Source organism: Osmerus mordax, chromosome 19 (assembly GCF_038355195.1).
Source record: "Osmerus mordax isolate fOsmMor3 chromosome 19, fOsmMor3.pri, whole genome shotgun sequence".
NCBI classification, from domain to species: domain Eukaryota; kingdom Metazoa; phylum Chordata; class Actinopteri; order Osmeriformes; family Osmeridae; genus Osmerus; species Osmerus mordax.
Window position 1 is genome coordinate 10,982,579 of NC_090068.1, and position 25,504 is coordinate 11,008,082.

The window sequence follows — 25,504 nt, forward strand, 5'->3', positions numbered from 1 at the left end:
ATTTCTCGGTTCCCTTCTCGCTGCAGGGAAGCAGCAGTCGTTATTGTATTATTGTGTGACAGTAAATTGGGAAATATAGCTAATGTGTGTGCACCGTGCGATATATTCATACTAATGCGCTGTGAATCAAATGGCTGCAAAATAAAACAATTAATACACAGTGTACATGTAACTCAAATGCCAAGTAGGATATGTATTATTATTTTTCATTTTTAGCCTAACGTTTAGGCAGAAGAACGACATCTGCAGGATCGTATATATTACCGGATTAAAAACAAAAACATGTCGGTGTGATCTGTAATCTGAACCTAACTACTTAAATTGACTAGAATTTTTTAAGCAATATGCCGAGTCTAAATGATGAAAAAAAGTATTGGTTACTTTTTTACTGAAGTTTTCTGTAAATAATATTTGCGCATGCGCAAATCAACAATGAGCCAAAACCAAGATGGCGGCGGTTGTTGAAAATGTTGTCAAACTGTAAGTGATTCTCTTTTTCTACAGATAGCTAAAGTGTTCAAATTCAGCTACATTTGGACTGTATTTACGCTACCTGTTTAAATAAAACGTATAAGTACCTACATATAGTTGTTACATTGTATTGGCAAAGTAACCGAAAGTTGTCAACCTTTCGGTGGTCGGCTGCAGCTACGATAGCTTTAGCTAGCTGTTACCACCGTAAAGACATCATTAGTCTAACATGATTCGTTACCGTAGCAATGCCAAATTGGGTTAGATAGCTTGCTAGCTAACACCTTTTTAATTCCATAGATGGCCATTTAGGTGGAGAGTAATCCTGCTCTTCTAATGCTGTTTTTGGTTAGATTAGATAGATTTAGAAGTGTTACAGCTATTCTTGGACTAATGCCCAGACATAAATACTACCGTAGCGTCGTATAAAATCCATGAATATGTACTTGATTATGGTTATAATATAACGAGCAACCGATACCCTAAATTGTGTTCATAACGGAACAAGCGTACCTTCAACACCTTACCCAAATCAGTGTAATCTCATTTGTTATCACTTTAACTGTACATTTATTTCCACTGGAGTAACGCTAGTTTTAGAATGAGTTAATCCGGTGTTGTGCCCCCAGATGCCCCCCCGCGCTGAAAAGCACCCCCTCGTCGGAGCGCGCACACAAACCACTCGAATCTAAAAGTGAAGGATCGCAACCAAACGGAGGGGAGACAGCCGTCTCACATTGTAATTTTTTGTTAAGAGAATAGAAGAGAAGAACGTCAGTTATTTGTGTAAATAACTGATGTTCTTCTCAACACAACATTCTTAAAACGCGTCTTTTAAAACGTACAGCGAACACGAACCAATACCTTTCTTGCTCCATGACAACGCATTCGGAGGAAATATACCCCAGCTATGATTACCAATGGAAATTTATTTCTGCTGACGCATTCTCAGCAGATACCAGGAACTGCTGTTCCCAGGCACCAGCACTAACCTTAAGGTTTCAACCAGAACTCCACTAATACCGTTCTGGTGGTCCTGTAAAGCTACTCACATCAGGTAGTCTTTTCCCAGGAGGGTTATAGCTGTGTTTGAGCATTTGACAGCAGATCAAGAGGTTGTGGGTTCAAATCCCCTCTTTACGTCGGTTTGGACCAAAGCGTCTGCTAAATGAATACATTACTATACCTTGTTATTATTGTGCTGACCTGTCCCTGGCTTTGCTGACTCTGCAGGCTGGGAGAGCAGTACTATAGAGATGCCATGGAGCAATGCCATAACTACAATGCCCGCCTGTGCGCAGAGAGGAGCGTGCGCATGCCCTTCCTGGACTCTCAGACGGGCGTGGCGCAGAGCAACTGCTACATCTGGATGGAGAAGCGACACAGGGGCCCAGGTGAGAAACACACACACACGGAGGGGGGGGGGGGGGGGGGGGGGAGAGTGTCAAGGTGTATGTTTACCACAGTGCCACAGTAATTCTTCTTCTGCTGCTTCCGCCCCCAGGCATGGCTCCTGGGCAGCTGTACACGTACCCGTCCAGGAGGTGGAGGAAGAGAAGAAGAGCCCATCCTCCGGAGGACCCCAGACTGGCTTTCCCCTCTCTCAAGTCAGGTAAAAGGGTGCATTCTTAGCAGACGCTTTCATCCAAAGTGGCGTGCGGAGGGAGATTTGAACCTGCAACCTTTGATCTGTACTGAAACGCTTTACCGCTAAGCTATACCTACCCTTATACCCAGGTAGGCCTGGTTATGTGTACATAACACGGCTCACTGTGTTAAAGTGGTGAGGTCCATCCTCTTGAGTGTGGCTCTGTGTGTCTCCTCTCCTCCAGAGCTGGACCTGGGCTTGAAGAGGGATGTCCTGGGGGCCTCCGATGGCAGCAGCCTGGAGGCCCTCCTGAAGGGGGAGCCCCTGGACAAGCGGGGGCCCCCGGATCTGCGGGTCCCAGACGAAGACCCCAGAAAGGTACTGTTGGGGACGGGGTAGGTAAGGTCAGTAGAATGAATACATCACCTTATCATAGACACTTTGCATTGAGTCAGTCTCCACCTTCATCATTAACAGTTTCTCATTGAGGGTCTAGGTTGGTTACACGTGCTGATTTGTGGACTTCTCTGAAGCCCCCCCCCTGCGACTTTTCTTGCAAAAAAAGGGCTTTTCTAAATTCATTTGATTAGTCTTGAAGGGGGCATGACAGAAGGGACAATGACATCATCCTTCCTGACCCCGCCTCCTTCCCACACAGAGAGTCCTGGAGCCGGATGACTTCCTGGATGATTTGGACGATGAAGATTACGAGGAGGACACCCCGAAGCGGCGAGGCAAAGGGAAGGGGAAGGTGAGGACACTCATCTTAGTAGATCTGTGTAGGGGAACATGGCTGGAGGACCACTACTTACTGTGGGCCAGCGGTGGCTGTCATGGTTACTGTGGGCCAGGGGTGGCTGTCATGGTTACTTAGAGAGATGAGTGGAGGAGACCTACTTTACACTGTGCCTGGTAAATACTGACATCGTCTGGACACCGTTAGATAGTGTTTGAACTACGCACTTCCCATTCTTGATTTTCTGCTGGGGTTTCTGTACGTCGCTCTGGATAAAAGCGTCCGCTAAATGTATGTGACGTGTTATGTATGTAATGTAACGTGTCATGTGTGTGTTCAGGGCAGAGGAGCGAGCAGCAGGAAGAAACCGGATGCTGCAGCAGCTCTGGAGGACAAGGACAAGCCTTACGCCTGTGACAGTGAGTCTCTGGAGGGGAGGGGGGGGAGGGGATGGGAGGGAGGGGAGGGAGGGGGTGAGAAGGTGGGGGGAGCCTATGGGGTGGTGATCTACACAGCTTAGACCAAACCCTTCTCTACTGGCCTTGTGGCCTTTGTGTTCTCTGTGTCGGGCTAAATGGGTCTGAGCCACATAGCATGGCGTCACAGAGATGGGGAATACACAGTAGACCATACAATGGGTGAACCCAACACATTTATATTTATGACTAATAACGATATATATGATGACAACATAAACTTCTGGGAGAATTTCTCGACACGAGCTGCTTGAAATGTGCTCTCCCATGTTCCTGCCGCTCTCCCATGTTCCTGCTGCTCTTCCATGTTCCTGCTGCTCTCCCATGTTCCTGCTGCTCTCCCATGTTCCTGCTGCTCTCCCAAGTTCCTGCTGCTCTCCCATGTTCCTGCTGCTCTCCCATGTTCCTGCTGCTCTCCCATGTTCCTGCTGCTCTCCCATGTTCCTGCTGCTCTCCCATGTTCCTGCTGCTCGGCCATGTTCCTGCTGCTCTCCCAAGTTCCTGCTGCTCTCCCATGTTCCTGCTGCTCTCCCAAGTTCCTGCTGCTCTCCCATGTTCCTGCTGCTCTCCCATGTTCCTGCTGCTCTCCCATGTTCCTGCTGCTCTCCCATGTTCCTGCTGCTCTCCCATGTTCCTGCTGCTCGGCCATGTTCCTGCTGCTCTCCCAAGTTCCTGCTGCTCTCCCATGTTCCTGCTGCTCTCCCATGTTCCTGCTGCTCTCCCATGTTCCTGCTGCTCTCCCATGTTCCACAAAGCGTCTCCACGGCTCAAACTCTGACCGGCCAGGTTGGAGTTCCCCGTCTGAGGGTCTGTCTGTGCTCTCTGTCTCCCTGTTCTCTTTCCCTCTCTTTCAGACACTTTCAAACAAAAGCATAGTTCCAAACCTTCCGAACGAGGTATATTTCTCTCTCATTCCTTTTGAGTTTTTTTTTTCGACCTGCCTCTCTCCTTTTCGCTTCTCTTTGCTTCTCCTGCTCACTGCATGTTTGGATTATTTTTGTCTGTGTGTGTGTGGGTGTGTTTCTGTGTGTGTGTTTCTGTGTGTGCACGCACACTTGTGTGTCCTTCTGTGTGTGTGTTTTTGCTGCCATGTTATTAGAGCTTATCTAATAGCTTAATCTTATTCCTGATATTAGTTCTGGACTGTGACATTTAGTTTATACAGGTATTCACATCATACATGAAATTAGACACGAGAGAAGACAGCAAGATAATTGCCGTAGACGTGCGTTGTCGTGGAGATTAAATCACACATGGCCCAATACAGTTCCCCTCAGGAAATGCATGGGTTAGGGTTAACTAACCCCCCGCCTCCCCCCCTTGTTCCTCTTCTCTCTTACTTTAGAGGGAAATGGTGCTTTCTGCTTTTGTCTTGAAGCTGCAAGCCTTGGGGGGCCTGTTGGTCCCACTGTTCCACAGTTGAATAGCGGTGCCTCAGTCTCAGGCCTGGTCTGTGTCCGGGCTGCTGTCCTGGGCCCTGACACAGGCCTGGTCATGTCCACCCAGCTGGGGGCGAGGGTGGGGGCTAGTGGCCCTACCAGAGGGAGGGTGTATGAGTCTGGGTGGGGAACAGCTTGAGGGAGGAAGGAGAGGAAAGGTTCTGCTGGCTGCTGCCCCCCCCCCTCACACACACACACACAGGTCATTGTGCTTCTTCACAACCACAAATCTATTTGTAGTTCTTATTCTGGTAACTTCTCTCACCTCACCTCTAGGCCAGTCTCATATCTCGTTTCTTAAAGGCATGTGACATCTGAACACATACAATGAACAGATATGTGTTTTGATGCATATTCGAAATGCATTAAAACACAAAAACCATTCCGCGTTCTCACCTGTGTTTTTCTAACAGGGAGGGCGTCTCCACGCGTGTTTTTTGTTTTCATACCTTTCCCTTTTTCTTCCCGTCTTTCTTTGGCAGTCTGTGGGAAGCGCTACAAGAACCGTCCAGGCCTGAGCTACCACTACGCTCACTCCCACCTGGCAGAGGAGGAGGGCGAGGACAAGGAGGAGGCTGAGGTCCACGACACCCCGCCTCCACAGCCCGACGAACCCAAAAGTAACCCTCCCTCCCTCTCTCTCTCTCTCCCCCCCCCCTCTCTCTCCCTCTCTCTCTTCCCCCCCCCCCCTTCCAGGAGAGTGCTACAGTGTAGACCCAGTGATACCAGGACTACCGCACCTCCCACACTCATGACCTCCATCCCTATCCATAAAAAATTTAGTTCTTCAGAAGACACCTCTTTAACCAGCAACGCAGAGCTAAAAGGGGATTTGAACCTGCAACCTCTTGATCTGCAGTCAAATGGGTTAGAGTTACTGCTGTGCTGTACCCATTGACCTGTATCCCGTCTCTCTCTCTCTCCCAGCCCCCAAGAAAGGGCCAGACGGGCTGGCCTTGCCTAACAACTACTGTGACTTCTGCCTGGGTGACTCCAAGACCAACCACAAGACGGGCCAGTCAGAAGAACTGGTGTCCTGTTCAGACTGTGGTCGCTCAGGTACAGGAACACACACGCACACACACACACACACACACACACACTCAGTCTCTCTGTGGTAGTCTCTCTGTGACGGTTTGTTCCCCCAGGGCACCCGTCCTGTCTGCAGTTCACCCCGGTCATGATGGCAGCGGTGAAGACCTACCGCTGGCAGTGCATCGAGTGCAAGTGCTGCAACATGTGCGGCACGTCGGAGAACGACGTGAGTGTGCGGGAGGAACAGACTGCTAGCTCAACTGTAGCTGCTGGCCTGGGGTTATAAACACATCAATCTACCTGATATTGTGGGTGGATGGAAGTCTACAGTGTACTGTGCATGTGTGTAGTGAGCAGGCTGCTTGGAGAGTTATTGGTTAACCTGATGTTGTGTTCTTCAGGATCAGCTCCTGTTCTGTGACGACTGTGACCGAGGCTACCACATGTACTGCCTCAGCCCCCCCATGAACGAGCCCCCAGAAGGTGAGCTGGAACGCCCTGCTGGCTGGTTACGCTGTGCCAGAACAGCCTGCCTCTGGGGGCTAGTCCCCAGTGATTAAACCAAGCCAGGATCTGAAGTTGCCACATGCAGTAATTGTGCGAGTGTGTGAACGTGTAAGTGTGTGTGTGTGTGTTGTAGAGTTGTGCGATCCTGACCTCTGTCCTCCCTCCTCTCAGGTAGCTGGAGCTGCCGCCTGTGTTTGGACCTCCTGAAAGACAAGGCCTCTATATACCAGAACACCCCTCCGTCTTGATATATACACACACACACACCCCTGCAGTGAGGTTCTCTGGTGGAGAGGCAGCAGAGAAGCTGGTACCACAGACGAACCTAAGACGTGAAAAGGGAAAGACACCTTTAAAACCCCTGTGCAATATACGCCTTGGTCTGCTCCATATGACTGTTACACAGTTCACAGTTCAAATCACCCACAGGCTCTCCTTTCTAACTGTTTGTCAATTTAGCCAAGTCCCAAGAATCCTGAATGAAATTCTCCTTTTATTCCACGATATATCAGTTTTGGCAACTAGTAGACAGAGAAGTAGTTGGAATGAACTAGAATGCCAATTCTCCTTCGTAGTAAGAAACGTTTTTGTATAATTATATATTTGTATAGCTTATAAAGGGTGTGAATGGTTTATATGTTGTAATGATAGTGGTTGTTATAGCCTTTGACACAATATCTTATCTACTTCCGTCAGAGAGGACGGCCATTGCTGTCGAATGAACAGGACACATTTCATCACCTCCAGTTGTTGCCAAACATGGTTTTAATATGAGCTAACAACATCACGATAGGTTCCTATACAAGGCGAGCTGACGGCCTCCGGGCGTCGTGGCCTCCGGGTGTCGTGGCCCGGCCCTAAACTGCTTCTCTGTTCTGCGTAGAAGCGCCTGCTGTAGCTCACTTCCTGTTTCTCTGGTGTGATGATAGGCCTCGGTGAAGGGCAGTAAGGGGATCATGTGACGTGACTGAGTAGATCATGTGACTGTAACATGTCGTTTAAGATGGGGGGGGGGGGGGGTCCTGGGGGGGGTCCTGGGGGCTCTGAGTCCAAGGGCCCCCCAGTAAGAGAGATACTGTGTGTTAAGAGCCCACCCCTCAGTCGTACTCTGGGGGGTATCCTGTGCAATTCTGAGTGTGGTGGGACCTGATCAGGGCCCACGTCCATACCTAGATCCCCTTTTACTGGTTCCCCATTTCCTAGCCCATGTTGGGTTGAGATGGTCTGTGCGCACTACCAGTGTCCGTCACAGGAGGGCAGCGATGAGCCTGGCAAGAGAGTAGCTGTGAGAGTTAGCTGGCTGGGTTCTTCTAAGCAAGCTCACACACTGCAGTTAACAATATGTCCAAGAGACACAGAGCGATGGTGAACGTGGTGTCTAGACTCCATGTCGGTTTCAACTAGTCTAGTGTAGTGATAAGGAGTCAGGTGGCTGAGCGGTTAGGGAATCGGGCTAGTAATCTGAAGGTTGCCAGTTTGAGGCACTTCACCCTACTTGCCACGGGGGGAATGTCCCTGTACTTACTGTAAGTCGCTCTGGATAAGAGCGTCTGCTAAATGACTAAATGAATGACTAGTCTCATGGAAAGGGCACACCAGTGCTTCTGTCTCCACAGATGTGCTTGAAGGCTGTAGAAGCTGTATAATACATATTTCCCTACAGGAATACCTTCCCTGTACGGAAAGGTATTCCGTACAGGTTAGCATACATGCTAGCCTGGCTATGCTAACCTGGCAATGCTAAGATTGAGTTAGTGGCTGTAGTTGAAGAAGCCTGTACAACACCAACACAGAAGGGGATGCATGATGTGTGTGTGCTCTCACGCATACTCTAGTTTGGTCAATGTGTTGGGAAGTTGTGATATAATTTAGGTACATTATCATATTATATCCATAGCCAACTAACATACTGAAGCATTAAACATGTAACTTGGTTTTATTTCTAACCGCAATGTTAAATGTTAATTTGAAACAGCTGCCATTAGAATATTAAAAGAAAAAAGGAAGAAAAAAACATTCATGTAAGGTATATACTCAGTTGATGTAAGACATTTCTGGGATTTGTTTTTGATTGTGATGAAATGTTTCTTTTGTGGTTTTGTCATTTACTTCCATGAAAATAAATGATTTGGCACTGGTTACATTATATACAGGGTTCCCGCGGGGTCTTAAAAAGTCTAAAATTCTGAACTTTAAATTTAAGGTCTTAAAGGTGTTACAACTAGATAGTTCAATGTCTTGGGGTCTTGTGTTAAAATCTGGCTGAAGGATCTTCTTACAGCTCAATGTTTGCTCTTAGAATTATAAATAAAAGTAATTATAAATAAAACTGATAAAAGGTAAATTTATTTTTACTCCAGTAGCCGCACCGCAGTCCCTGACTGTCCAGATCCCCTCTCCCAACTGTCTCTCCAGGTACCCAACTGTCCAGATCCCCTCTCCCAACTGTCTCCTGGTGTGACAGTTGGGTACCTGGAAAGACAGTTGGGAGAGGGGATCTGGACAGTCGGGGAGTGCGCTGTAGTTACAGGGATCTGGGCCCACGGATGTGTTTGGCACTACGCTCTGTGCTGGATTTGAACCCAGGTTGTTGTGGTTTAGGCTATTGTTCTCAACCCACTACACCATAGGGTCCCCTTTCTATATATTTGGAAATAATATATATATAACTGATATCAGTTAAATGAATTATCAATAGGTTTGAGCAAGATTTGAACCAGGGGTACAGTGTTTGTCAGTAGACGTGATGGTACACATGCTGAGCCACAGAGGGTTCCTGCAAAGTTACTTTCTACAAGACGGTGTAATTGCCCTTATGACACTACTAAATGCCAAAGGACATGTTTTGTTTCTGCTAATGCCAAGTTATAAAACAGAATACTCTGCCTTCTAATCATAGTTACAAAACAAGTGAAAGTTTGCTGACAGATTTCTAAGAACTCGTTCACAAAATACAGTGACGATAAGTAGACTTTTCTTGAATAGACATTCACGGATAAATATTAAACAGAAATGTACAGTTTACTGTCTATTAGGGGTGGGAATATTTTGGTACCTCACGATTCAATCTTAATTTTAATCTTTATGGTCTTAAAATGCCTTCAAAAGGTCTTAAATTTGATTTACTAAAACCTGCAGGAACCCTGTATATAGTGACTCTGTAGTCTCTGTAAACATATGCAATGTTTAATGTCTTATTGAAAATGATTCATTTAGCAGATACCTGCCAAGGTCAGGTGGGCTGGTACAGGGGGAAGATTCAAACCTGCGACCTCAAGATCTGCAGTCAAATTCTGTACCACGGGTGAGGTCAGAGGTCAAGGGTCCTGGGGGCTCCTCACAGTGCTGCCCGTTCTCTGCATCCGGGTCGTGGCGTGGTTGCCGTGGCGAGTCCTCCCCCAGTCCCTCTGCCCGAGCCGGCAGAGCAGCAGGGATTTGAAGGTGACCCGGAAGTGCTTGTTACACAGGGCGTAGCAGATGGGGTTCACGGTGCTGTTGATGTAGCACAGCCAGTAGCCCAGCTGCCACAGCTTCTCAGGCACACAGTAGGAGAAGGAGGCCAGCACCATGATGTTGTAGGGGCTCCAGGTGAGGATGAAGGCCAGCAGGATGGCACTCAGGGTCCTGGCTGCCTTCTTCTCCGTGATCATCCTGTTCCTCCTCCGCCTGGCCTTGGGCTGTCTGGTTCGCCTGGACTCGGACAAGCTGGAGCCCCGGAGGGAAGGCTGCCGGCCTCGGAGGTCCTCCACCCTGAGGGCCGGGGGGTCTCCCGGGGGGGGGGCGGTGTCTGGGGCCTCCCTGAGAGGGAGCGTGGCCGGAGGACCTGATACCGTTCTGGGCCTCACCTGCCTCTGCTCTGACTCCTCATCTGAGGACAGAGAGGCAGTAGAGCCCCTCCCTCCTTCTGCCCCCCTGCTTCCTGCGCAGCCCTCCCCGTTGCTGCCCGTGGTGGGAGGCAGGGAGGGTTTGGCTGACCCTCTCCCCTGGGAGGCCTCCCTGCATGGATCCTTCCCCCCTGGGCCCTCTCGGGCGCTGCTGGAGCTGCTCTTGGTGCTGCTGGAGTAGACAGACCTCCCCCCAGAGCCCTGGGGACCCCCTGCGCTGCTCACAGACCCCAGCAGCCCCTCCCGACCCTGGGAGCGCTGCTCGATCTCCCAGTAGATCTTCCAGTAGAGGATCACCATGATGGTGACCGGAAGGTAGAAGGCCGCGATGGCCGTGCCGAAGGTGAGCACGGCGTCGTCCATGAAGGGGATGGAGCAGCTGTCCTGGAGCTCCGAGGCCCTGCCCACCACGTGCGGCCAGAAGAGGATGGCGGGGCCCCACAGGACGAAGGACACGGCCCAGGCCAGGACGATGGCCGCCACCGCCCGCTGTGTCGTCCTCTTAACCCTGTAGGTCAGCGGCCGCGTGACGGAGTAGAAGCGGTCGAAGCTGATCACCAGCAGGTTCATGACGGACGCGTTGCTAGCCACGTAGTCCACGGCCAGCCAGAGGTCACAGGCCACGCTCCCCAGGGCCCAACGGCCCATTATGATGTACGCAGCGTACAGGTTCATGGAAACGGCGCCGAGGATTAAGTCTGCCACCGCCAGGCTCAACAGGAAGTAGTTGCTGACGGTGCGCAGCTGGCTGTTGACCCGGAAGGAGATCAAAACCAGCAGGTTGCCAAGGATGGTGACCAGAGAGAGGGGCACTGTGATGATCACAATCACCAGCACCTCCCATACCTCATGACCCTCCAAAGGGTCTGCTGTCCGGTTGCTGGTCTGGGAGACACAGTTGTTCATATTCCATAGAGCTGGGATGAGTGAAAAAAAGTATTCATTCAACCGAATCAAAAACATTCATTGGAATCCCGATGCGCGATTCCTTATGATGCCGTTTGAACTGAGTTGGCTTTTCATGAAATACAAGTTAATTAAAATTCAATAAATGTAACTCAAATACTATTCATAGAGACACTGGACGCGTAGGTACACGTTTTGGTGTCTTAAAAAACTGATAAATCTATTCACTAAATGGTGGTTAATTTTACTGGTTAAAGTACAAATGACATTTGCCGCAATAGCAGTGCTTTTTATTCTTTTGACAATGGTGTAGCTAATACTGAAACTCCTTCCAACACAAATGTTCTTGTCCTGTAACCTATAATCTTTCCGTGCCATGTACCTTTCTTAAACAATGCAACAACTGTTGAAACGTGTACTTACCGACCCGAGTGGTGCTCGCTTGTAGCCTAGGTTGATTATGCCCTGTTGTTGAACCTTGATCGTGTTTGAGCCTTCCTATTGCGGGGAAACGTATCCAGTTTGAATTATTGTTCCTCATATGGCGAGGTCCTGTATGCGGGGAGAAGCTGCACGAAACAGATCAAATGAAACGCCACTGCCATAACGCGTGTAAACAATGTCAGGCAGCCTCCTGTACAAACTCAAGTCGCCTGGCATTTAGCTACATCCTTCTAGATTATTTTCCTCTTCGCATTTCCTGTTCCATCCTCATTTAATTGAAAAAATGTAAATAAACAAATTACCTTTACTAAAGTCAACATTGACTTAATTAAAACTAAAGAGGGTACAATTTCTGGGGAAATTGTTGAGTGTGCTTGCGGCTGCCTCAGCTGGGCCAGTTTATTTAACTACATCACCTCCAAACCTATCGTTTCAATCAATATCAAATGTCCATCCATAATGTTCAAATATTTGGAGAAAAACAAAAGTTTTCATGGGGTGTAGCTACATTTAAATACCCTCTTCAGAATTATAAAAAAAATGTTCAGCATTGAATGCTGTAATTGGGAAATTCCATGCAACTAGACACACTGTACAACATCTGTCTGTTGTGATAACAGACATTTAATTAACTTGATTTTTTTCAATTTCCTTTTGCACCCCCTCAACCACTCATCCGTCTCTCCACATTAAGATAAAGACTGAAGTTCAATTCACTCAACAGGTTTCATCACCAGAACAAGAGTCAGAGATGTTGAGAGTGCTGTGTCAGTGTAGAGTGTGTATCGACATGCTGTGATATTGTACAGCTTGTGGAAGGGTAGTGTGCCCTTGTACAGCTTGTGTGAGTGTGGCTTTACTCTGTGGTGAAGTGCCATGAGCAGGGATAGAGCAGGGATGGGAGTCTCTCTCCTGGTGCTTATCACAGGATGTGTTTGCTCTAAGAGACCGAGGGTCACAATGCAGCTCCAGAGGAGTTCATGAGTAAACAGAAGAACTGGAGTCAGAGAGAGAGAGAGAGAAGAAGGGGTGGTAAGAGAGAGGGGAGATAAAGACAGAGATCCTGGATGAGAAAACCCTGCAAAGGACTTGAAGGGGCAGAAGGACAGGGAAGGAGAGGAGGTGGAGCGAGAGAAGGGAGAGGAAGAGATGGCTAAGAAAAGAAAGGAAAGAAAGTCTTGTCTAACTTACAGCTAGGTCATTTGAATACAGAACACAGTTGTGCAGGATACCAAGTAAGAGAGGAGAAGAAAGGATGGTTATTGCACAGATTTAATTTATTGCACTGAACAACATACAAAATTTCTCTATGATCAGACACCATCTCTAAATAAAGAAATCTCAGCGCTAAAATATCTGATGGCTCCAACTATAACAGAATAAAATATTGAGGAAAGAACACTGTTCAAACATACTGTAACCGGTTTCTGTCATCTGTAAATGTTTTACTTAACTGCTCTGTTATTGAAGGCCAGATTCTTGACTGAGATTAGATTACAACTTTATATCTCCATTGCGCCAATGACTGTTCTGGATTCAACCGTGTGCCCACAATCCAGAGTTAGATAGCTGGAACAAAAAGCGTTCTTTCTGTCTCCGCCCTTTGTTGAGGGTGAGTAAGAGAAAACAGGCATGTAACAGTCATGTAACAAGGAGCAGGTAGACAGCACCAATAACAGGCTTGTTTGACTCTCAATCATCTGTACTCATACCTCAATTTGTACATGATCTAAATGTATCAAAATTGCTTATTTTTCTGCTATAAAATTATTTTGTTATTGCCATTCTTATACTACAAACATTTAGCATTTCCTGTTAGATTTTTGTCCATGTGGATCTTTAAAATGTTATAATTTTTTTGCAGGACTATCTTGCATTTTATTTGTGACATTTTACACGTAAATAATCTCAGATTATTAATATTCAAGATAATATTCACATTACTGCACTCAATGGGTTTTCTGTGTTAAATGAATTAATAAATAACGATACAAAATACTTCTAACACTTTTGCAGGGCAAACCATTGCCTGTTGGTGTCACAAACAAAGACACCTAAAAAAAGTTAGAAAATAATAAATATATATCATGAATCAAAGTTTAAGTGCCAAATTGAACCTTCAGTGGAAAGTGACATTGAAGACACACATGCAATCAGATTCAAACATTCGTATCGAATAAGAGTATGCCGATCTAAAGTGTGTCTTTTTTTGTATTATTGAACCAAGTGACAAAAATATACATATCTTTTAAGTTACAGTGTGTAATATTCACAAATAGGAAGTACGTCATCTAGATCTTATAAATATCAAAAACATCACAAATCTATTTTCTGTCTGACATTCATTTTTTTGTAAAACTATATTTAGTAAACATTTAGAAACAGTAAAAAGTATCGTCTTGAAGACAGTAATAGTTGTATAGTAATACTGGGAAACTTCTAATTTTTACAAACATTTATCGTACCTAAACTTGGTGAACTATTACAACAGACCCGTACGCATGTTATCAAAGGTGGTGACACTCATAGAAACATATATTTTACATATAATAACATCTCTAGAAATGCTATAAATCTTTGATTTCACGTTAATCTATTTACGTCATTTGTAACACTTGTTCAAAAGCAGTCGGTCAGGCAAAATTAATTATTTGACCCTCACTCGAACTCTATCAGTCACTTACAAAATATATTCACATAACGGCATCTTCAGAGGTTTATTGACTTTATTATCGTGTCTTACACGGTTCTAATGTTCTGCTCATCTGTACACAAATACAGCGTAACCACAAAACTAGGCAAAGTCAGCTAGGGTGTACGTCATAAACAAACATGGAAAGGTAAACATCTAGGTTGAATATATGAAGGTTGAGTCGATGACGTCATCAGGACGCGGATGTTCGGATTTCATGGGACCAGCAGTGACTCGTAACCTATAGCAACAGAACCCTAAATAAGCTACAAGCTAATGGTGGCCAACTGTTGCTCCTTAAAATAAACAATATATGCAAATGATTGTAAAAACCAAGTTATCATGCAATTTGTTATAAATCAAATACATTTAATTTAGTGAAATTCTACAAGACAGCCAACTATGTGGACATATATCCCCTTAGAGGCCAAATTGAGCTGCCATCCACCGTACTGTAATGCAATCAGTGAGCTAAAGACGGCCCACTTTTGGTATCCGTGAGCTTCTGCAAAATATGCCAAAGTTCATGGGTAATCACAGCGTGTCTCATCCTTCATATATTGATCCCAGGTGAACGTCAGGAAACAAGGAAACAAACTGACCGTACTATTGTTACTCCATGTTTAAGGGCTCTTGAAACACTCCACTGTACCAATGAACTTACTGATAAAATGTTTTACTGTGTGTGTGTGTGTGTGTGTGAGTAAGTGAGTAAGTGCATGCGAGCGCGCGTGTGCCTATGTGCATTTGCGCGTGAGTGGGTAATTGCGTGTGTGTGTGTGTACACAATGTGCAGTATGTGCTTACCACCACCTTCTCATATCCCGTTTGTGGCACACACGAACACCAGCAGACAGGAGCTTACTCTTTTTGGCATGGCCGGAGGAGGGTGATTAGAGGGCCCGCGGGGGCCCTCCAGTTAGAGGGAAGGGCCTGCCAGGGTAGACCTCTGACCTCGACGGCCTCACATGTTCCCGAAGAGGATGGAACAGAGCAGGAAGACGGCGTAGAGGGACAGGAGACCCAGGCCCAGGCGACGGTCCAGCTTCCAGTGGTTCAGATGGACACTCGTCACCTGAGCAGACACACGCACGCAGGAGGGCAGAAGAAGAAGCATGCAGCGTCTGTACGTCACTCTGGATAAGAGCGCGTGTAGCGTCTAAAGGGGTCAACCGTAGCTTTGACCGTAGGGAGGGGAGGGCAGATGTGTCGTGTGTGCAGTAGGCCTGTGTAGTAAAGGCAGGTGAGACACGAGGGGTTTTGACATTTGCTGTATGGATGTTTCGACTACTTTAATACCCGAGCATCTCTAGCAGGCTGTCCTGGGAGGCCCACTTCTTGTCCATGTCTGTCATAAACCATGTCTCGTAAAGCATTTCCAATAAAACGTTGCCAACCCCGTATGTTTATGTGTGGATCCAGGTCTGAGGTGTAATGAACTATACTCAGGGCCCAGTGTCACATGAAGGTGTCAATATGACAGTAATAAAAATCAACTCTACTGTGTACACGTACACACACACACATTTACTACATTGGCTACTTTTAGCTTATGTACACACACATGCGTATGTGTGCATGTACTACACGGTCAGAAAGACAGAGGACCGCAGCACACACACACACACACACACACACACACACACACACAGTGACTCACGGTCAGGAAGACAGAGGCCAGCAGCAGGACTACAGAGTACACCAGCCCCTTGTTGTTGATGTAGACCTGTTAGAGACACCAGAAACAGGGCTGTCATATCCTACATTGTCAACCCAAAGAAATCCTTCAAATCTTAAATCATACTTAGACGGCATCACAGTTAGAAGTTACCGATGATCCGTGTTCCACCACCAGAGTCCGTAGAGCCCAGGGGAATCCCAGCCCCAACAGGATGTCAAAGATGTTACTGCCGATGGAGTTCGACACCGCCATGTCGCCCATACCTGCGGAGGGAGACATGGAATAAAAATAAACAAATTGAAAATGGATTTGGGTTAAGTTTCTGCGTGGTTAAGAGACGGAAAGAGATGGATATTTATGAAAGAATGAGGGGACATGAAACAAAGGAACAGCAATGAAAATAGACGAGGTTTAGTCACCATGGGGTGGAAAGACAGAGAGAGAGAAATAAACGAAACGGAGAGAGAGAGTACTGTTTGAGCATACCTTGCCGTGCCACGATGAGGCTAGCCATGCAGTCTGGCACGCTGGTGCCCGCAGCCAGGAAGGTGATGCCCATGATATAGTCTGGGATGTCTAGAGTGTGGCTGATGATGGTGACCTGGAGGGCACACGCAGACACAACACACACACACGTATACAGAAAGAACACACACACATATCCAGACACAACACACACACGCATACAGACAGAACAAACACACCCCCAAAATGTTACTTCAAAACCTCCAAATGGTCACTCCTTGGTCGGAAAAGGTGCAGGCGGGAGAAGAGAGGGGAGGAGAAAGACGAGAGGTCCTTACCATCCACACCATGAGGTAGGAGAAGATGGCGATCCAGAGGGTGGAGCCGATGAACGACACCATGAACCAGCGGTGCCAGCGAGGCCAAACACAGTTGGGCACGGTGCAGTAGAGGAGGGTGCTCAGGGGCCAGGAGATCAGCCACTTGGCCCGGGCAGCCCAGCGGCCTGGAACGCAGAGGTCAGAGGTCAGACAGGTAAGCCGGAGCCACGCCCGCTCCTACGTTTGCAACCCGCGCGGTGAGATTGCCTCCACCGTTAAGCGGCACGCTTTATGTCAAGTTTATGACTGTTATTGGATACGCCTCGTTCATGACCCCAGCTGCTCTGAGCTGCAGCAGCAGGCCCATGCTCACCCGGGAGGTAGAAAGGCCTGAAAGGAGCGTCGTCATCCTCCTCTTCCTCGTCCGCACGGCAGCCCTCGGCCCCCGTCTTCTCGCCCGCCTCCCCGTCCCTCACCCCGGCCCCCTCGGGAGTCTGCCTCTCCACGCTGCCTCCGTTCTCCAGACCTCCAGAGCCCTTCAGGGGGCCGGCCTCGCCGTCCTGCTGGCCCCGGGGGCTGCGGATCAACCTCTGTCTCTGTGGACGGGGGCGGGAGAGAGGGAGAGAGAGGGATATGGAGGGAGAGACAGGGGAAGAGAGAGAGAGGGAGAGAGACACAGCGAGAGACAATGAGAGAGAGGAAGAGAGAGAGGGAGAGAGACACAGCGAGAGACAAGGAGAGAGAGAGGAAGAGCACAACAGCACTGTATAGCAGCGTGTGACACAGTGCAGCGTGTGACACAGTGCAGCGTGTGACACAGTGCAGCGTGTGCCACAGTGCAGCGTGTGACACAGTGTCAGCGCGTGGGCGTGTCGGGTGTGGCTGAGAGCTCACCTCGCTGATGAGCACGCGCCCGGCCATGCTGAGCCTGGTCCGGGGGGAGAAGTGGGGCGTGATCATGATCCGCAGCCCCGCCTCGGGGAAGGACAGCTGGTGGGGGTACAGGATCAGCAGCTCGTCCACCATCACCACCGGAGAAGACTCCTGCCCCGGGCCTGACGACCCTGGAGGGGCCACCAACACCACACATCAGACACCAGCTCTGCCTCAACACGCTCCCAACCCTCCTTCTCAGTTCAAGTTTACTGGCCATTTGTAACTAGGACAGGTGCAGGTATTTTGGGATTGTATGGTGACTTCCAGCTGGGGGAGGTGCAGACCTTTCTTCAGCAGCGTCATGGAGGTGTTGCAGTTGGCTCCGTCGTCTCCTGCCTGCTCCTCCCTCAGGGCCTCGGAGCCCCGGCAGCACGGCCCAGAAGCCTCCAGCCGACGCTCCACAAAACCCCGGATCGGAGAGTTGAACCTGAGACCGAGCACTTGTGTCAGAGGTGGAGATACAGGTGGAGATACCAGGTGGAGATACCAGGTGGAGATACCAGGTGGAGATACAGGTGGAGATACAGGTGGAGATACCAGGTGGAGATACCAGGTGGAGATAACAGGTGGAGATAACAGGTGGAGATACAGGTGGAGATACAGGTGGAGATACCAGGTGGAGATACCAGGTGGGGCGTGCTGGGTCGCAGGGTTCATCTTACTCACTTCATGATCAGAATGTAGACTCCATACATCGAGATGAGCATCAGAGACTCCCACCTGTGGACACACACACACACACGCTGTGATACACTAGAGCCTGACAGTCTACACACACACACACACTGTGATACACTAGAGCCTGACAGTCTACACACACACACACGCTGTGATACACTAGAGCCTGACAGTCTACACACACACACACACACTGTGATACACTAGAGCCTGACAGTCTACACACACACACACACTGTGATACAATAGAGCCTGACAGTCTACACACACACACACACACACTGTGATACACTAGAGCCTGACAGTCTACACACACACACACTCACCAGACCACTTTGGCATCATAGATGACCTACAGGGAGAGATATTCAACGTTTAAAGCAACAGAGAGATGCAACTGTTCCATTGTGAGCATTCTAGTTGTTTTACTAGAAACACTGGGTTGGCTGGGCTGAGAACAGCAGTCACAGACTAGATTAGGGGTATAGTTTGTTTCCTAGGTACTCTACGGTATGTTGGACTGCAAACAAATGTGAGCAGGTTTAGGGTCAGGGTCAGGGACGAGCTGTCTCACCAGGATGAGAGCCAGCACTGACAGTATGTAGTACAGAGAATCTCTGAACAGGGACCACCATGTCAGAACCACCGTCTACAGGAGAGAGAGAGAGAGAGAGAGAGAGAGAGAGAGAGAGAGAGAGAGAGACAGAGAGACAGAGAGACAGAGAGAGAGAGAGAGAGAGAGAGAGAGAGAGGGACAGAGAGGGACAGAGAGAAATAGATGAATGTATCCATTGAAAATAAAACTCATCAGTATTGAAACAGAAGAACTCTAGTTGTGTACCTGTCCTGCAAAGATCCCACAGACACCAATAATGACCAGGATGTTAAAGACAGCAGAGCCTACAATGGTGCCAACCCCCACATCCCCCTTAGTGATGAACACACCTGACAGAGAGGACGAAAGGGACAAGGGCCTGACTCAGAGGTTGTTATTGACAATGTTGACATCTACAGGACATGAATGGAATTACATGTGTTCAAGGGATTGAAGATACATTCCACAGTTAATTACGGGTCATTGAATCAGTCAGTGAAGTCACAGACGAGTGTGAGAGTTTCCTAAGAGTCTGGTTGGAATCGGACACTGACCAATGAGAGAGGTGAACAGCTCAGGGGCGGAGCTCCCGGCGGCCATAAAGGTTGCCCCGGCAACATCCTCACTGAGTTGAAGGTTCTGACAGAGAGAGTGTGAGAGAGAGAGAGAGAGAGAGAGAGAGAGAGAGAGAGAGAGAGAAGAGAGAGAGGAGAGAGAGAGAGAGAGAGAGAGAGAGAGAGAGAATGAACACAAAGAACACCTCACATACATACTCATATCCAGAGCAGCAAATACATCTTAAAAAACCCTAATATGAAAAAGTCCAGGGCTGTTCTATACGTATGGCTGGACCTGGCTAGAACTCAGGACGCTGCTAGCACGCCTGCCCCAGAGACAGACAACACCGAGTCACAAACAACCTGGATGGCACTGCCATCCCAGCTTGTCTCTTACCTCTGAGATTTTCTCGAGGGATGGAACAAAGTAGTCGTCACACACTATAGCTAGCGCATAGAACATGTAGATGGCCTGGGAGAGAGAGACAGAGAGAGAGAGAGAGACAGAGAGAGAGAGAGAGAGAGAGAGAGAGAGAGAGAGAGAGAGAGAGAGAGAGAGAGGTAGAGAGAGAGGTAGAGAGAGGGGAGAGAGGGAGAGAGAGAGAGAGAGATTCAGCAGAGCAGGAAACAGGGTAGACTGGACTGGTTGGTGAGTAAACATCAGCTCCATGATCCCGTCATGATAGGATGCAGGATGGTTTGGGAGGGAGGTGGACATGTGTACTCACACACAGCACGTGTAGAAGCACGGCCCCCCCCTCGCCTCTCCTCCTTGGTGAAGATGTCTCTCAGGAAACTCATGGATGGCTGTGGGGGGGAGGGGGGGGGGGGGGGGGAGGCGCGGACACACACACACACATTTAGTGTTGATTCGAGTCTCTCTCTGTCCCAGGTGTATGCAGTATCAGTTCCCAGACACACTCCCCCCAGTGTCATCTGTGTAGAGCAAGGCCGAGGGTTTCACACCCCCGCAGCTGTGTACACCATCCAGTCCTTCCACTCCAGACTGTGTTCCCCTCCCTCCCATCCAGTCCTTCCACTCCAGACTGTGTTCCCCCTCCCTCCCATCCAGTCCTTCCACTCCAGACTGTGTTCCCCTCCCTCCCATCCAGTCCTTCCACTCCCTCCCATCCAGTCCTTCCACTCCAGACTGTGTTCCCCTCCCTCCCATCCAGTCCTTCCACTCCAGACTGTGTTCCCCTCCCTCCCATCCAGTCCTTCCACTCCAGACTGTGTTCCCCTCCCTCCCATCCAGTCCTTCCACTCCAGACTGTGTTCCCCTCCCTCCCATCCAGTCCTTCCACTCCAACTGTGTTCCCCTCCCTCCCATCCAGTCCTTCCACTCCAGACTGTGTTCCCCTCCCTCCCATCCAGTCCTTCCACTCCAGACTGTGTTCCCCTCCCTCCCATCCAGTCCTTCCACTCCAGACTGTGTTCCCCTCCCTCCCATCCAGTCCTTCCACTCCAGACTGTGTTCCCCTCCCTCCCATCCAGTCCTTCCACTCCAGACTGTGTTCCCCTCCCTCCCATCCAGTCCTTCCACTCCAGACGAGGGAGTCGGAGTCGAGAGGAACATCGTGTTCTTTTCCATTATGTTTTTCTATTTTCTTCCATTCCCCCAGGACCTGTGTGACGTGACAGGTGTTGTGCTCGCTACCCCCCCCCCCCCCTCCCCCCCGACACACACACACACACACACTCCTTAATCTTAACAACTGAGATGTGAGCAGATCAGCTACTGACAGGGTACAGACACCTGGCTGTCTGTCGGAGGTGGGTCCCCTGGGCGCTGGATCACCCTGCGCTCACTACAGTGTGCTGAGGAGGACAGGGCTTCACACGAGTGCCGTTCTCTATTGCACTTAGGTATTGAGCCTCTGCACCTCCCTGGACCCTCCATCCGTGACACGGAGCAGGAACAGGCTCAACTTTTGAGGGTATACGGATGTGTAGGACCAACCAGAGGACGTATGTTTCACAAATCCGGCCCATGGACAGGGATTGCAGAGAGAGGGGAAAGGGAGGGTGGAGGGAGGGAGGGGGCAGGGTGGAGAAAGAGGGGAGGGAGGATGGATGGAGAGTAGATGGACAGATAGAGACAGAGGGCAGGGTGGAGAGAGAGGGGAGGAAGGGTGGAGAGAGAGGGGAGGGGGGTGGAGAGCGAGGGGAGGGGGGTGGAGAGAGGGCAGGGTGGAGAGAGAGGGGTGGAGAGAGAGGGGAGGGGGGTGGAGAGAGAGGGGAGGGAGGGTGGAGAGAGAGGGGAGGGAGGGTGGAGAGAGAGGGGAGGGGGGTGGAGAGAGAGGGGGAGGAAGGTGGAGAGAGAGGGGAGGGAGGGTAGATGGAGAGAGATGGACAGATAGAGAGAGAGGGCAGCGTGGATGGAGAGAGAGAGAGGGCCGTTGGTGCAGCTCTTGAGCGCGGGAGAAAATGAACTTTAACGACTGGGGAGCCCAGAGCTATTAATAGTCCTGTGCAGAGAGGCAGTAGTGGTTACACAGGCTCACAAATGGCCTCTGCTCTGCACGTCACCGTACACGCCACCAAACACACACACACACACACACCACACACCGATGCCAAGGTACAAAATATTAACGTGACATGCAGCCTGTCCTGTGTCTGTGACATCATGCAGTGAACATTCTTCTGGAAGATTAAGAGGCCAGCCCTCATTCTGAATATTTGATTTTGATCCTTAAATCTGTAGTGTGAAACAGGAGGCCCATATGGGAAACACAGCATGTTCACTGGGTGATAGTGAGTGACTGAGGGAGGGGAGGGGAGGGGAGGGGAGGGGAGGGGAGGGAGGGAGGGAGGGAGGGAGGGAGGGAGGGAGGGAGGGAGGGAGGGAGGGAGGGAGGGAGGGAGGGAGGGAGGGAGGGAGGGAGGGAGGGAGGGAGGGAGGGAGGGAGGGAGGGAGGGGGAGGGAGGGAGGGATGCTAACTGAGGAATGGGGGGGTCTCGTGGACGTAGCAGAAAGGAGAAGCTCATTTCCTCCTCTGACCAGCTGTGGCAGAGGACGGATGGGGAACTACAACACCCACAGCTTGTCATGTCACTTCCTCCCCCTGATCAGAGACAGAGAGTCATCGAGAAAGTGAGAGAGACACAGAGTCAGAGAGAGAGAGTCAGACAGAGTCAGACTCAGAGTCAGAGAGACAGTCAGAAAATCAGAGACAGAGAGTCGTAGAGAAAGTCAGAGGAAGACAGTCAGTGAGAGAGAGTTTCCTGGTCAAACAATGAGGATATCTGTGTTCCTGCTGAGGCATTAATGTTTCTTTGTTTCTCTTTGCATTTTGGAGCTAACAGCCCCCTCTCTGATCTGGACCCTGTACCCAGGTCGCAGGGAGTCCTCTCAGACAAAAAAGCCCGGTCTAAATTCTGTGTGTAAATGCAGCGCTGTGACACGGGGCTCAGATCAACGTTTTGACGAGTTGCTCCGGTGAAAGCAGTTGCCATGGAGACCCTCTCCCCGGGGGCAGTGGTTTGTTGACGGGCGGCAGTGGGGAGCCAATGGCGACGGGGCGAGGAGCGAGACAGGGGGAGGGGAGCGTGTGTTTCCCATGGTTCCCACTTTATGAAATATGGAAGAAGAAAAAAAAAAGAAAGAGAAGAAATGACAGGCAGCTCTAGAGCGAAATGACTAAAAATATTTATTTTCCTCGCCAACCCCTCAGGAGAGTGGGAGCGAAGAGAGAGAGAGAGAGACAGAGAGAGAGACAGAGAGAGAGACAAAGAGAGAGAGAGACAGAGAGAGAGACAGAGAGGAGAGAGAGAGAGACAGAGAGAGAGAGAGAGAGACAGAGAGAGAGACAAAGAGAGAGAGAGACAGAGAGAACACCAATGAGGGTGTTGTCCAGGAGTGTGCTGTGTTAAGAGGCTAGAGCTCTGTTTCCTCTCTCCCTCAGACAGCACGGTCGGCTGACAGACTTAGCACCAGCTTGAAGCTCATTTAAATATTTGTACTTGGCTTCCCCTGCAGGGTGTGTGTGTGTGTGTGTGTGTGTGTGTGTGTGTGTGTGTGTGTGTGTGTGTGTGTGTGTGTGTGTGAGATGGGCTCTCAGAAAGTGAGCTACATACTGTAATCACAGCTCCTGTGTCGCAAGCCGTTACCACACAGCAGCAGGTTGCAGGGAGCTCCGCCCACTTTGCTCTAAGGGGGGGTGATCTCAGTGGCCGTCTCCACCCCACTGTGCCTCTGAGGGGGAGGAGCCATCCTGATGGGGTCAGGGTTGATCCCAGAACAGTCCTGCTCTGCTCCGCTCTGAGAGGACTTCATCCTGAACAAAAGAACCTCTGACAAAGAAGATCCTCTTCACTCTCACTCTCTGCTTTGATCTTATTAAAATTCACAGCTGATCCAATCAAGTTCCTAGAGGGCTGAACATGTCCTTGCCATGTAAGCTGTGTGTAAGTGTGGTGTGTGTGTGTGTGCGCGTGTGCGCGTGTCTGTTCCATGTCATAAATCCCGATTACAAGTGAAAGTCCTACTAAATGAAACACTGAAGCTGTGATAATAGATCTCTACTCTGTCAGCTGCAGGAGGGGGGGCAGTGGAGGGCGGGGGGGCAGTGAGGGGGGGGGCAATGGGGAAGGGGCAGTGGAGGGGGGGGCGGCCTGAATGACAGGCAGAGGGGAGGGGACATGTTATTGATCTCTGGGCCTGCAGGGTGTCTGGAGTCCCACTGTGGTATTGAGTAAAGCAGCTCCATGCCCAACACAAGCAGAACCTCCACACTGGCCCCGCCCACCTTAGGCATCCTGCATTTTTTATGAAGGATCACAAAATGTATTTCTCCCAGGTGATGGAATATTCAGTCATGCGTCGATACGGGTAGATCTATACAATAATACTATAGCTAGCTATGAAAATTAACAGGAATAGATCTATACTAGGATAATATACTAACTAACTTTATTACCAGGAATAGTTATATCCTACCATACCAGTAAACTAGCTAACAGTATAACTACAAATATGTCTACACTACCATCCTTATCTAGCTAACAGTTTTCCCAGAAATAGATTTATGCTACCCTACTATACTAACATTATTACCAGAAATATATCTACAGTATTCTATCATACCAATGTAACGTAAATACCTATACTGGTTAACAGTTTTGCTCGGTGTAGAAACTGTACCTGCTGATACTGTGTGGTTGTTGCAGAGCCACAGTGGACCAAACGTCCACTCCTAAGGTTATTCTCTTCCACTTCAAACGAGTCACATGATCCCTGATCATCTCAAGATATCAGGCCACGTTCTCCAGACACACCACTCCACTGAAATAGGTTATTTTTAAACAGCACTTCTAGCACTGGTATATAGCACTAGTATATACCAAATAGGTCTGATTTAAATAACCAGTTTTCAACTTGGATCAGGTGGGTTTGATAAAGAAACTCAGACCCCCAATCCTCCCTGAGATGCTGAGGAGGTTACGCTGAGACATACATGATGAGGTTCCAGCTCTACTGATGCACAGACAAGGTTTACTCCAGTATACAGATCACACCTGCTACAGCACTGTGGCTAAGTTGATCTACTCTACTTCCAACATCATCGATCGTCATCTTCGGGATCACAAAACCTTGTTTGCGCGCCGGTAGAGGTTTGTGGTAGTTATTAGAGTTTCCTTTCTTTGGGGCTTTTCACAATCCCAAAACTCACCACATAAAAGCATTTTATAAATAGTTATCTGTTGCTGTTCTTCCCCGTGTCTGACCCCCCTCCCCTCCCCACCCCACCCCTCCCCTGATCTGACTAGACAATGCAGAGAACCACCGAACACAGCTTCCAGAAGGCGGAGCGGTGAGCTAAGAATATTCTTCCCCAATTCCCAAAGCCTCCAGACAAACAGAGCAGCACTCCCACACAGAGCCTGCACCGGCATGGCCGTTTGCTCCTATTTGATTTGAGGGACATAATAAATGACTCCCCTGATGCAGTATGTGGGACTTTTGAAAGAAAATATTAGAATATCTGCCAGGGTCTTTTTTTTCTCCTCTACTTTCACTGAACCACAAAAATATCTTTATGGAAAAAACATCTCTTGGTGTACATCTCATACAGTGCAGTCTGCCAAAATA

The 25,504-nt window shown here is 49.0% G+C and overlaps 3 protein-coding genes across 6 annotated transcripts in view; 1 reads left to right on the forward strand and 2 right to left on the reverse strand.

Moving 5' to 3' along the window:
- The first annotated feature begins 448 nt into the window (after positions 1–448).
- Positions 449–7,068, forward strand: LOC136963017 (zinc finger protein ubi-d4-like). Of its 4 annotated transcripts, XM_067256984.1 has the most exons (13): positions 469–480; positions 1,424–1,528; positions 1,705–1,865; positions 1,976–2,083; positions 2,304–2,437; positions 2,718–2,810; positions 3,136–3,214; positions 4,126–4,167; positions 5,193–5,330; positions 5,638–5,769; positions 5,859–5,971; positions 6,147–6,228; positions 6,424–7,068. In XM_067256984.1, the coding sequence occupies exons 3-13, from the start codon at positions 1,733–1,735 to the stop codon at positions 6,498–6,500; spliced, it is 1,131 nt and encodes a 376-aa protein (XP_067113085.1). In that variant the 5' UTR covers positions 469–480; positions 1,424–1,528; positions 1,705–1,732; the 3' UTR covers positions 6,501–7,068. The 4 variants fall into 4 exon arrangements, with proteins under 4 accessions (XP_067113082.1, XP_067113083.1, XP_067113085.1 ...); XM_067256981.1 differs by lacking the exon at positions 1,424–1,528 and having other exon boundaries at positions 449–480; XM_067256983.1 differs by lacking the exon at positions 469–480 and having other exon boundaries at positions 1,430–1,528.
- Positions 7,069–9,381: 2,313 nt separating this feature from the next.
- On the reverse strand, positions 9,382–11,042 carry LOC136963015 (muscarinic acetylcholine receptor M1-like). The gene is made up of 2 exons (XM_067256980.1): positions 10,114–11,042; positions 9,382–10,050 (listed from the first exon to the last, which is right to left on the reverse strand). Exons 1-2 carry the CDS (start codon positions 11,040–11,042, stop codon positions 9,570–9,572), a joined length of 1,410 nt encoding a protein of 469 aa, XP_067113081.1. The 3' UTR covers positions 9,382–9,569.
- A 1,715-nt stretch (positions 11,043–12,757) lies between these two features.
- The window catches only part of LOC136963310 (sodium/potassium/calcium exchanger 3-like), a 41,245-nt gene continuing 28,498 nt past the window's right edge, over positions 12,758–25,504 (reverse strand). The window contains 17 exon segments of the mRNA XM_067257408.1: positions 12,758–15,253; positions 15,839–15,904; positions 16,010–16,122; positions 16,346–16,460; positions 16,663–16,829; positions 17,018–17,240; positions 17,539–17,708; positions 17,865–18,007; positions 18,247–18,300; positions 18,585–18,610; positions 18,833–18,907; positions 19,100–19,203; positions 19,408–19,492; positions 19,808–19,882; positions 20,139–20,168; positions 20,170–20,196; positions 20,198–20,217. Coding sequence (XP_067113509.1) covers positions 15,143–15,253; positions 15,839–15,904; positions 16,010–16,122; positions 16,346–16,460; positions 16,663–16,829; positions 17,018–17,240; positions 17,539–17,708; positions 17,865–18,007; positions 18,247–18,300; positions 18,585–18,610; positions 18,833–18,907; positions 19,100–19,203; positions 19,408–19,492; positions 19,808–19,882; positions 20,139–20,168; positions 20,170–20,196; positions 20,198–20,217 — 1,604 coding nt within the window. The 3' untranslated portion in view covers positions 12,758–15,142.